Genomic DNA, 12,524 nt, shown 5'->3' with positions numbered 1-12,524 from the left:
CACAGCGATACAGATTATATAATAAAAATTTAATATTTATATCATATGTTATAATATGATTAGTGTTGGTAATTACATTTCAATAATTGTGCCAATGAAGTCTACAAAATTATATTAAGTATGAACATATAAGTTCGTACATCTTCTTTTGTGTAAAACATTGTATAAACAATTCTGAGAATAATTCAAAAGCATATTATTAATATTAATCATAAATAAGTTTGAAACACTACATAAAAATCTTAAATATTTGAAAGTTAAAAGTCATGATCAATAAAACTTAAATGGGAAACATATAATAGTAGGATTTTATTAACATTCTAGGAACAATTTTTAAAATGAAATTTTTGAAATGTATCTATATGGTTAATATCACAATGTTTTTTCTTTTAGGTAAAGATTTGGTTTCAAAATCGACGTGCTAGAGAAAGGCGTGATTCCAATGCTTACATGCAATAATACATTGTATGTATGTACATGCATGATGCATGATGTGTACTACTAACAAATTGTCATGGTTTTATAATATGTCTTGTACGATGAATTTATGTGTTTGTTCATTGTAAATTAAATTTATTACTTATTTGTAAAATTAAAGAATACATTAAATATACATGAAATCAATATCATGTACAAAAATTACAAATTCAGATGAAATTGACAATTAATATATATAATTAAAACAACAAACACAAGAAAATTAAACATGAAAATGATTATTTCAGTCACATCTAAAATATAATAAAAATTATGTGGAAAACATACTTTGCAAACATTATAATCCTATCACGATTATATTATCTTTTCTAAAATCTTTATTTTTCAAATGTATATAAGAAATTAATTTTTATTGATAACATAACCATTCTAAATGTTCTTTTTTTGTAGCATATGTACTTTTATATATGTATATACACATACAATGTACGAAAAAATATTAAGAAATGTGTAAAACATTTTTATTTTTCTAGTTGAAATCAGGGATTGGCATTTATTGTTTGATTAATTTCTTGATATAAATAAAACCACGCGACAATGATATGGGCATAGGTACATATTAACGTTGAGAGTTTGTCTTTTTCGGAAGAGTCGTATTCTTTCATTTGTCGTATCTTATCACATTTAAAATCGAGTTACTTGGAACCGTACTTGGTTAATGGACAATTGTTTAAAGATGATATTCCATAAATATTAAACCATGTGAACTTTCAAGGCATTTAATGTGTAATGTAATTTAATTGATAAAGTATAATCATAACCAATCATGACTCACGGGACTTACCAAACACTGAATTATGCTCGGGTGTCTTAAAAGCGCGGTACGCTCTTGCCTAGAGAAACGTGGAGCAATAAGAGTCTTATCACGTGACATGAACGTCGTCATTATTGTTTACTTCAGGTTTATTTTTAATATGAATGGTTAATATAAGGTATGATAACAATGTTATTAATAAAACTCTTTGACTAACTTTGTTTTCAATCACGAGGAAGTAATTTTGAGCATTTCAATTTGTCTTGTTTTTTTGTTCAATTATACAATGAGAGTATCAAGTGTTTTTATTATGCACATAAAAAACTGATAAGTTCAAATTTACGTTGTACTATAGTGGTCGTGAATGGATCTATGATCTACATTCTACATCATCTTTCATTTACGTAATCCCTATATTTTCCTACTAGATGTCCTTACATTCGCCCGGGAAATATAAGCTAGTTGAATCATTCTACATCGGATTATATTGGAGCAGTCGCGCGGCGAATCTCGTCTTTGCATGTGCGCGCGCAGTTTGTTCAATTCATCAAAAATTTACGAACACTCGTATTCGAAGATGCAGCGTTCCGTCCAACAAGCAAATGGGGACAGCGTTCTCGGTTCACCAAGAAAAAAACAACGTTTATCAAATGCTTCAGCGAAAGTTACTGTCGTTCTTGGAGCACAATGGGGCGACGAGGGTAAAGGCAAGGTCGTTGATATGCTTGCAATGGATGCTGACGTCGTCTGCAGGTGTCAGGTGAGTCCGCCATCTTTTCCCTTATCATCTTCAGTTTTTTTGAAATGTAAACCCACACGCGCACCGTTGCGTTTAAATTACAGTTAATTTATTTGTCAATTACTGAAAGAGACTAGTGTAGTTTCTTTAAGATTGTTAATATATTTTTCATTCCCTTTGTTATTTATTTTGAAATTGTAGTGGAAGCATTTCCTCTTTTCTCTCTCTTTCTGTCTCCCTCTCTCTCATTCTTTCTTTCTTCTCTTCCCTCTCGTGTCTCCCGTTATCTCTCTCTATTCGTCTTAACTCCCTTCCTTCCTTCCTTAGCACGTGATTATTCAAATGCTTCTTCTATTTTCATGATTTAATTTGAATGTGTGCAATTGCTTTCTATTTTTGTTGCTTTACTCACATGACAATTGCCATTTTTATTTTAATACAAGAATTTCATGATAAGATGTAATTTCAAAATATATTTTTGTTAACTCCATTATATATATTTCTGCTCATTAATTTTATGCAAGTATATCTTTATAGTATATATAAAAGTTAAATACATACATCTTCTACAGCTCTAGAATTTTTTAATCTTGATTCGTGTATTTATTTTATTGTAGTCATAGAACTTATGATTATTTTTCATTAGATAAAATGAGTCTCATTTGATGGTATTAAAAATAATTATTACATATACGTTAATACATGTCACAATCTAAAAACACCACTTTTGCGGTTAATAATAAAATTCTTATCTCTATTGTTGTATTGAAGTATTTAAAATTTCGTTCCTTAATATGTTCTATTTAGTCAATTGTTAATGACTGGATGATATGTATGATGTAATGATACTTTTCCATGTTGTAACAAAACTTACTATAAGTATTTAAAGAAACACACATAAATGTACGTACAAAACTTATTTTCATTACTTATCTTTCAACTGTAATTTATTCTACCAAATTAAAGAAATTTGTGTATAAACTTTGACCAAGAAATAAAGGGAGAATTGTTAACATTCAAAGGGACTAAAATTAATGCAATTGATTTTGCTAAAGATAACTTCTTATTAAATATTCAATAATGCAATATAATTTACTATTGTAGAAAATGACATACTACATTTATAGAATTTAATTAAGCAAAATCGATTTCTTATAAAATTTTTGTACATATTATATTTCAAAGATTAGTTCATATTTATTTCTTATTCATTTCAATAATATCTAAAAAATATTTTTTGTCATACCAATTAATAATTGCTGTGTTTATATAATAAGACAATTTCGTAATTTATTCACCTTGTAATTAAAGGACATTTTAAACTGTATTTAAACGGTACTTGTACATTTATTTACTTTTATTCACACTGTGTAATAATCATATGACTATTTTGCGAAGAGATATACTTATGCTGTGTAAAAGACTGAGTTATACATTGTAGGGCTATAGTGTACTATGTAAATGCTATGCACGATATTCGAAGTCACGCCACGTATTGATAAAACAGTTGGGTACATTTTACTTTGCTTATCAAGTAAAATAGAATCAATGACGCTGAAGAGTTATACATAGATAATATTTTTATTTGTTAACATCCCATGATCTATCATAAGTACTGTTTCCTTACGATTAATTAATTGAAAAATTTTTATTCGTATTACGTTAATGAGTTTTTTCTTATCAAGTACAGATTTGATTTGAATATGGATCTCGACGCGGTGAGATCATGGCAAGATTTTATGTAGATAGGTTTACTCGTACTTCTGCAAATATTTCTTTCAGCACCGCTTAGAACTTTTACCAATGTGAGTTCTTTCCGAGTACTGGGTATTTACTTATATCCGATATGTTTTATTTTCTATCTTTGTCCAACCGGTTTTATCTGACGAATTCTATGATTACAAAAAAAAAGGATCATTAAAAAACGGTAGCGCCTTGAGACCAGTGTGGTTTGCTCGAAGTTTAAAGTGATCGCTGGCATATTTCACGATAAGAGTGAACCAAAGGCATTATTATTGTAACAAACATTTATTTGAAACAATGTAATCAGTAGTCCTTATTTCTTTGGTATTTAGTCCTTTCATATAAAGGAACTTTACCTATACTGATTGTCTATGGCTGGAAATTGGTCCTACAGAGCCACGTGGATTTGTAAGTACTGTATAAAACAAAATTAGACGAAATTTGTCCACTCTGAGGTAACGATCACATGCCACGATAATTTGCTGGAATATAAATTTGAATATTCAGTCGTATAGTATTGGTTGCACACGAACATAAATTTGCATTCCTGATCCTCAAGGTGTTAACAGATTATCGTGGGTTACTATATATGTACAGTAATGTATCGACAAATTTTTGCATACGACGAATCGCTTGCGGGCGATTTTTGTGGTCTGGAACTTCCTTTATTGAGGTTTTGAGCATAGCCTGGCGTCTTCTATTTGCTGAAGATAGCAAAAGACGATATACGCACCATGAGCGAGCGAAATAGAGCATTAACGTTGAATGACTAAATGATTTCAAAGCAATGTCGAATGTTATTTTAATAGATTAAGCATTAGTGTAACAGAAATTTGATTTTTTATTACTAAACTGCGGATTTCATGCACTTATAGCTGACGCATCTGGGTGAAAATTTAATTAAATTTAAGAATGTTTATGTAGATTCACGGTTTTACAGCCTGTTAATCCTTGTGTGGGCAACCAAAATATTCTTGGTTATTGAGCAACCGGAATACTCCCATTCTGACAGATTAGATCAACATAGATAATTTTACTTTCATACTTTTCCGAAACTCTTAATTTTCCCTTCCTATAATATACCAAGTGCTGTTTTAAACAGGAACATAAAAAGTTGTGAAAGGAAATTTAGAAATGGGTACCTGGGTACTCGGGTACCCAGTTGCCTACGCAAGGATTACAATGAACGAGGTTCAAAAAGTTATATTTTTTGTTATTTAATTGAAAGTCAAAACCATTATCAAATTTTGTTATTAAATGAAGTTATTTAGACAATTTGAAGTTATACTCGTAATAATATCTGCAGTGTTTCTTCCGTGTTTACACAAAATCCTCCCCTTCCCTGTTTACAAATCGATATCCTCACCTTTTCCAAGAATCGCTCAGAACAACAAACTCATTATGGCCTTAATCTGATAGCAATTCTCGGTCAAGTGCGATCAAATATACCTGCGTACAAAGTTAAATTTTTACCTTTTTTGTTCCAGTTCCTGGAAAGTATTTATCGCGCATTAACGAAATTTTTCTGGTAAAAATGAGACCAAATGTATCAATAGGCAATGTTTAATTTTGCAGTGCTTCTCTCTCAAAATTGAGCTTTATCGACAGCTTTATAATAATATTATTGTCCTCGCTATTTCCTTCCTTTTCGCCATTAGGTTTTGTCTTCATTGAACTTTTACCATTTCGGAAATTCAAAAAATATTTCCACTCCTGTAATATTAATGTGAATTATAGAAAAAATGTGTGTCGAATATTTTCACGTGATTTATTTCTGTGTCAAGTCACATCGAAGTATTTTTTTCACAATTAGTTGAAGTTCTTTATAACTTAGATAAGAAGTACAATTCAGCGAAAGAATCGTTTTTTATTTTGTCCACCATCTCTTTCAAATATCATATTAATTCGTTTGAATTTTTTAAGCTTCCCTAAGCTTCGCGCTCCGCTTAAAAGGAGTAGTAATATCCCGATTTTGAGGGATGAAAATATACATAGTTATCTCGAACAGTTTTAGGTTCAGACAAAATACATTTCATACAATTTCAGAAACCTCAATCGTTTTCGAAGGCTCACCAAAAAAAATATAATCGAATCGAGTGATCAGAGAAGTATTCGATTACTCCGTATTGTATCACATAAATTGTACGACATAGAATTTACGAAATATTCGATATTTAATTACTCAATACTCTGTGCGGCATTGCTGATGGTATAAATGCATATGTATGCAATTGTAAAATAAATTTTTTCGACTTCGAAAATTTATCTGATGTTCGTACAATCAACTTTCTACAATTAGTACTTGCAATAAATACTAGAACCTTTAAGAAATAAAACGGGCACGCTAACCAAGTTACATTAGAGGTAAACAAAGCCTTGAATTAAAAAAAAAAAAAACTTCATTTTATGTCTTGTACCATTGATACTGCCACGCCCTGTATACATATCTCATTTTATACATATGTATTTTTCAACATAAACGATTAAAAAGAGGCTGTTTCCATGAGAAAAATGGATGCATATGATAAATGCACTGAAACAAGTTTGTCCACTATAATTATTTCATTCGATTTGCATGCTTCGAAGGTATGTGTATTTTTCTGTCTACACGTCCATGTCCTTGGCGGATTATCTTTGAAAGTGTTAATGAACGTAGCATATATATGAGCACATCCTGAATTACACAAATTAATCCTTAACCACCAGTCTCAGAGACGAACCTGAAGTTTTAGTTTACCATCAGAATCTAGTGGAGAATTTCGGAAGCTTTTGCGTGTGAGTCTCTTCAATTGACAGTAAATAGCACACTATTTTCAAACACGGCGACAAAAGATAACATTGAGTTATCGTCTGTAGTTAAGAATTAATCTCACTTGAGTATAGGAACGCATATATTTACACTTATGGAAGTATAATTAATGTATCTTAAAGTATAATTAGACTTTAAAAGGATTATATATAATTTAGTACAAAAATTTCTTTTCAATTTTCTAAATTACGCTCTCTCTCTCTCTCTCTCTCTCTCTCTCTCTCTCTCTCTCTCTTTCTTATTAACGTTCGAATTTCTCTTTTTTTAAAGTCATCTTTTTCTTTTTATAGAACGCAAGAAATCATGTTTTTTATTCAATTATTTCTCAGAATCATCAAACTTATCCAAGAAAATAGTTTTCATTTAACTGTAATTTAACTTTTTAACTCTTCATACCGGAAACTATTAGAATACATCATAACGTACGAAATATTAATAAAAAAAAAAAAGGAGAGAAATGTATTTAGGAGCATAAGAAAAATTTCAATTTTACAGGGAGGAAGCAATGCCGGGCATACTGTTGTAGTAGACGGTGCGGAGTTTCACTTCCATCTTCTGCCTAGTGGGATAATCAACTCTAGGTGTACGTCGCTTATAGGTAATTATTTTTCGATCTTGACCGTTTACAATAAAATTCCAGTCTAGGCATTTTTAATTGTAATTCGAATAACTTCCTTAAATTATTGACTGGGACCAATCCGTTTAGTACGCTCACCTAGTACCGGCAGTATAAATGAGGGAAAAAAAGATGCAAATTTCTTTCTAATCTTCGTTAATTATAGCTTCTATATGTCATGTTTTGAAATTTTTCGACGGTATACGAATAAAGATCAGTTTTGATTTCTGTACGACGAACTGGTACCATCGTTTCGTAGTCTCTACTGAAATTGAAATCGCATGCGTGTCGATTATTGTGCTCGATAGGCAGTTAACGGTCTTTTGCGTCATCGGTAACAAGGCTGTTCACAGTTTGACGCAAAGAAGCGTCATCCGTGGGGTATGGTGTTAATATACAGGGTAAGGCAGCTAAATCGACGATTTCAAATTACACGTTAATTACTGGTTGTGCGGAAAAATGTTTCAAACCAAAGTTGCATTGTATCAAATAGAACATACGTTAGAGTATATTTTTTCTTTTTCTACATTATTTGCACGTAACGTTTTGAAAGTTTTTAAATGGAATACCCTATATTTCTTTACGGAAATTAAATACGCATTAAAAATTCAATGAATACGTATCAAGGCATAATAAGTCTAAAGTGGATTGAGATATTTGTAATGAAAGTTTTAGTGTAAACGGTGTTTTATTGAATTTTATTGAACCAAAGACGACTTCGGAAAGCATGGAAGAACTATCATTACTGCATATGCAAAAATCTCCAGATGTACACTAGAATATGTGTGTGTATCACTTGTTCAACTAATTTGATGTCTGTATCAACAATAACGGTCAACAGTTCCAACACTTTTTACAATAAAACTTTCATTGTAAACATCTCAATCCATTTTAGACCTATGATTACCTAGTATTATGACGTTAATTATAAATGTAATCTCGAATTATGCCTACTCTCATCAATGCTTCGAAAATGAAATAATTGAATGATCCTTATACAATTACGTCTTAATTATTGTTTTCTTAATAAATTGTGTATATTTACCAAAGTTAATGTTTCTATGAGATTTTTTCTATTTATGCACATGCTACTGTATAACTTACGAATCAATGAACACTTTAGAATGTGTGAAAACATTAATTACACTATTGTCCTTCTCATCGTGATCTTTGTTCACGCAATCCTCAATTCTTCCGATGACTTCATCGCTACTCATAACGTTTATTTTATTATTTTTGTAACAATCATCGATCGTTCCTGTTAAATCATCTGCATTGTAATTTCATAGCCATGTGTATGTTTTTCAAACTCGTGAAAATGTCACTAACAGACTGCAAATCTTTATGCGAACATTGTGAAAAAATAGTTCATGATCCTTCTGTTAAAAGATAGTTTTTACCAGGATCTTGAATTAAATTTAAGGAAGACTAATTACTGAAATCATAAAGGTGCTCTTGTTTCTTAATTTATTATACGCTTTATGTTATACTTTATTATTACAGCATAGTATATAATATATTACTACATTGAACTAGGTATTTCATTTAGTATATAAGTTCAGTGCTGGTAGTTCTAGTGTTAAAACCAAGGGAGGTAGAGAAGTGTTCTATTTTTGGTGATTCTCGTTGTATTCTCCGACAAAGTATGACGTCCGTACAGGCCGTAACCAAATATGTATGTATGTAGAAGATACTTCATGAACGGAATCAGCATTTAATACAATTTATACGTTCCTTCCTAACGCCGGGATATTCTTATCGTCGTTTGAATGATGCTATCATCACTTAAAAGTATAATGAAATATTAAATTTATTTTTGATTGGTATTTTTTGGGTATCTTTGATATCTTTGCCTTTTACATTGGCAATTAAATCTGAAATGTTTAGTAAGATATATTTTGTCACATAAAAAATTAAATTATAGAATATTCGAAGCCTCTCTAGCATATAATGCGTTAAAAACAATAAGTTCCTACGGGCTGTCCTATAACGGGTGAAACAATTCGAAAAAGGTTGATTCTGCACGAGATAATAAAATGAGTGTGGAATAACATTTTTCATGTGGACGACCTCCACAGCTGTCAACTTGTTAAATGAATTGTGTAGTATATCACAAGTTTGAAATATATATGTTTTTTGAAAATTGTTTTTAACAAAACATGTAGTTTATATACTATGGGAATACTTAAAAGTTTATTACACTTCAAATGGTATATTCTAATATCTAATACAGAATACATACCTGCATTTATATTTTTATTTTATTGTACTTTGTGATAACATGTGGTATGTCAGTTAAAATAGTTTTTACCACTTTTTTGTTTTTTAAACCTATGTTTCTAAATTCTGAAACATTTTGTTATCAACCTAAAGACTTGTCTTTTTTTATTAATTTTGATGCATTTTCGACATAAAACTATCGGTATTGTATTATAAAATAAAAAATACATTGAATATTAATTATATTTGACAGCTTTTAAATATTCTGATAATGGGTAGATAAGCGATTCTTACTATAATGAATATTTTTCAGGGAATGGGGTAGTAATACATCTGCCAGGTCTCTTTGAGGAATTGGAAAGCAATGAAGCGAAAGGTTTAAAAAACTGGCAAGAACAATTAGTGATTTCCGATCGTGCGCACATGGTCTTCGATTTCCACCAACAAGTTGATGGTCTTCAAGAATTGGAAAAAGGTACACAGTCTCTTGGCACTACTAAGAAAGGAATTGGACCAACGTACTCGAGCAAAGCAGCTAGAAATGGACTTAGAATTGGCGATCTTCTTGGAAATTTTGATAAGTTCTCGCAAAAATTTGAATCGCTGGTGACATCGTATCAGAAAATGTTTCCCGCACTACAAGTTGATGTAAAAGCTGAGCTTCAACGGTACAAAGAGTACGTATTCTTGCATTACTTACTTTGAACAGAACTTTGAAAAAATAAAATAACACACGTGCTAAGTAATAATAACGTTAACATTTCAATAGAAATTTAATTCCAATACCAGTTTAGCATTCCTTGAAGTGAACATTTTTTTTGTAGAAGACGGTTGAAAAAACGTGTGAATCAATTGTCGTTTAGATTTATGTTATGTCTATTAGAAAATGCAAAGATTTACATCCTAAAACATTAACAACAATTGAAAGAATTAGTCATCTATGCAAAGAGTAAAAAAGTAGGTAAATGATTTTAAATAAGCAAACAAATTTCATCAGCATTCTTTGATAATAAATGCAAATTGTGTGGCAGTAGCACTCTGTGACTAATTTATTTTCAGAAGCAGCAAAATGTAATAATATTCATATTATTATTACTTTTTTGAATATAAGTTTCAAAATATCTTACAGTCAAATAATTAATCTGTATATTATTCCCAAAGTCAAAGATTGTTATTGAAGGAAGGACGTTATTTTTCTTTTGCTTGCAGATATGCAGAAAGAATACGACCACTAGTAAAAGAAACTGTTCAGTATTTACATCAAGTATTACGTGAAGGAAAAAAAGTTTTAGTAGAAGGTGCAAACGCTGCAATGTTGGACATAGATTTTGGAACGTATCCCTATGTTACCAGCTCTAACTGTAGTATAGGTGGTGTTTGTACTGGTCTTGGACTTCCACCATCTTATATTGGAGAAGTTATCGGAGTTGTTAAAGCATACACCACAAGAGTGGGCGATGGACCGTTTCCTACTGAACTATTAGATGCCACAGGCGAGATTTTACAAAAGAGAGGTCACGAAGTTGGTGTCACTACCGGTAGAAAAAGACGTTGCGGTTGGTTGGACCTACCCCTCCTCAAATTCACTGCAATGGTCAATGGGTAAGGAAAATTCGACGTATTATTAAACTCAAATCCTGTTTATGAACGAAAAGATGAAGAATGTGAATTAAAACTGTTAACGCTTATTTTTATTCATTTTAGATATACGTCGATATGTTTGACAAAGTTAGACATACTAGATACTCTTCCAAAAATTCAAATTGGCGTGGGATATCGGTTAAACGGAAAAGAAGTTGATTATTTTCCAAGTAGTACTTCGGATTTAGCAAAAGTAGAGGTAATTTATGAAACTATCGATGGTTGGCAGTCTACGACAGAAGGTGTACGATCATTAGAAAAATTGCCATCTAATGCTAGGAAATATATACAACTAATAGAGGAACATCTGAGTATACCAGGTAATATTTTATAAAATATTACTTATCAATTCTTGTAGTTACTTTTGTACATTGTTCAATAGTATTTTATAATTATATTTATAACTTAACTGCCTTTCATAATTATAGATTTATTTTAATACTATTTGTTAAATAAAAATGTTGATTTCAGTTAAATGGATTGGAGTGGGAGCAGGCCGAGAAAGTGTAATTACACTCTGACGTTACACTTCTCAGATACATGCATTCAAATATGTTTGTCGATTCATTCAGTTCGTTGCTCGTTTGGCGATATATTTGATTTGTTAAAAGAATTAATGGAACAAGCGCACAGGGGTACATGACAAAGAGAATCATAGCATTAAGCTTTTGAATTTTAGTAGTACTCAATAATTGAAGAATACAAGCCTCGTTTTTTCGAGCTCTTCCTTGCTGGATAATTCATGTGAATCATGTTATCCATTGTTTGAATGTAAAATAAGACACGTTAATTAAAATATATTTATTTGAAAATTGTTTCACTTAATACGCAATCCTTGTCATCTTTCTTAAGTAAAACAATATAGATGATACATTTCTTCTTTGTGTTATTTATATATTCATTAATTTTGTTACATTTAATCATTGGTTAGTTTTTATATAACTGTTATAATTTCTATCACTTGCTTCCATATATTAGTTAATAATTATTTTGTAACAAAAGTAAACTGTATTGTTTATTTTAATACATATTTTGTTATATCTTCTCATAATTTCTGAGGGTCATTTGTCTTCTCATAATTTCTGAGGGTCAACTGAGGTCTTTAACAGTTTACTGTGACGTTCATATGAACTGTACCGCCCGATTGATAGGCTTATTTTATGGAAAACACTTCAACGGATACGGTAGTATTTTTTTCGGATTTTTATAAGCGCGACCTCGAGCCGAAACATGCAAAATAAAAATTTGTTAATAATTTTCAGTAATGCAAAAATGATTCTTCGACCTGAACAAAATTTATTCGGGAAGACTGATTCTTCTTAATTAAAAGAAAATAAGAATCAATCGAATACGATAAGTAGTTTCGAAGAGAAAAATTTATAAGTACAATTAATTTTCACGAAAATGGGCATAAATCGCAAAATTGAAAGTCCTGTATCTCTTAAACAAACTCTAAACTCAAAAAATGATAACTTAAACCATTCCTAATTCCACGTGGACTACA

At 30.7% G+C, this 12,524-nt stretch overlaps 1 protein-coding gene across 1 annotated transcript; it reads left to right on the top strand.

Moving 5' to 3' along the window:
• The first annotated feature begins 1,755 nt into the window (after positions 1 to 1,755).
• On the top strand, positions 1,756 to 11,832 carry LOC107187528 (adenylosuccinate synthetase). Its single transcript, XM_015575647.1, has 6 exons — positions 1,756 to 2,012; positions 7,039 to 7,141; positions 9,693 to 10,056; positions 10,589 to 10,981; positions 11,084 to 11,340; positions 11,492 to 11,832. Exons 1-6 carry the CDS (start codon positions 1,773 to 1,775, stop codon positions 11,539 to 11,541), a joined length of 1,407 nt encoding a protein of 468 aa, XP_015431133.1. The 5' UTR covers positions 1,756 to 1,772; the 3' UTR covers positions 11,542 to 11,832.
• Positions 11,833 to 12,524: the final 692 nt, after the last annotated feature.

Source organism: Dufourea novaeangliae, unplaced genomic scaffold, assembly GCF_001272555.1.
Source record: "Dufourea novaeangliae isolate 0120121106 unplaced genomic scaffold, ASM127255v1 scaffold89, whole genome shotgun sequence".
NCBI classification, from domain to species: domain Eukaryota; kingdom Metazoa; phylum Arthropoda; class Insecta; order Hymenoptera; family Halictidae; genus Dufourea; species Dufourea novaeangliae.
This window is presented reverse-complemented; position numbering and strand designations above follow the sequence as displayed.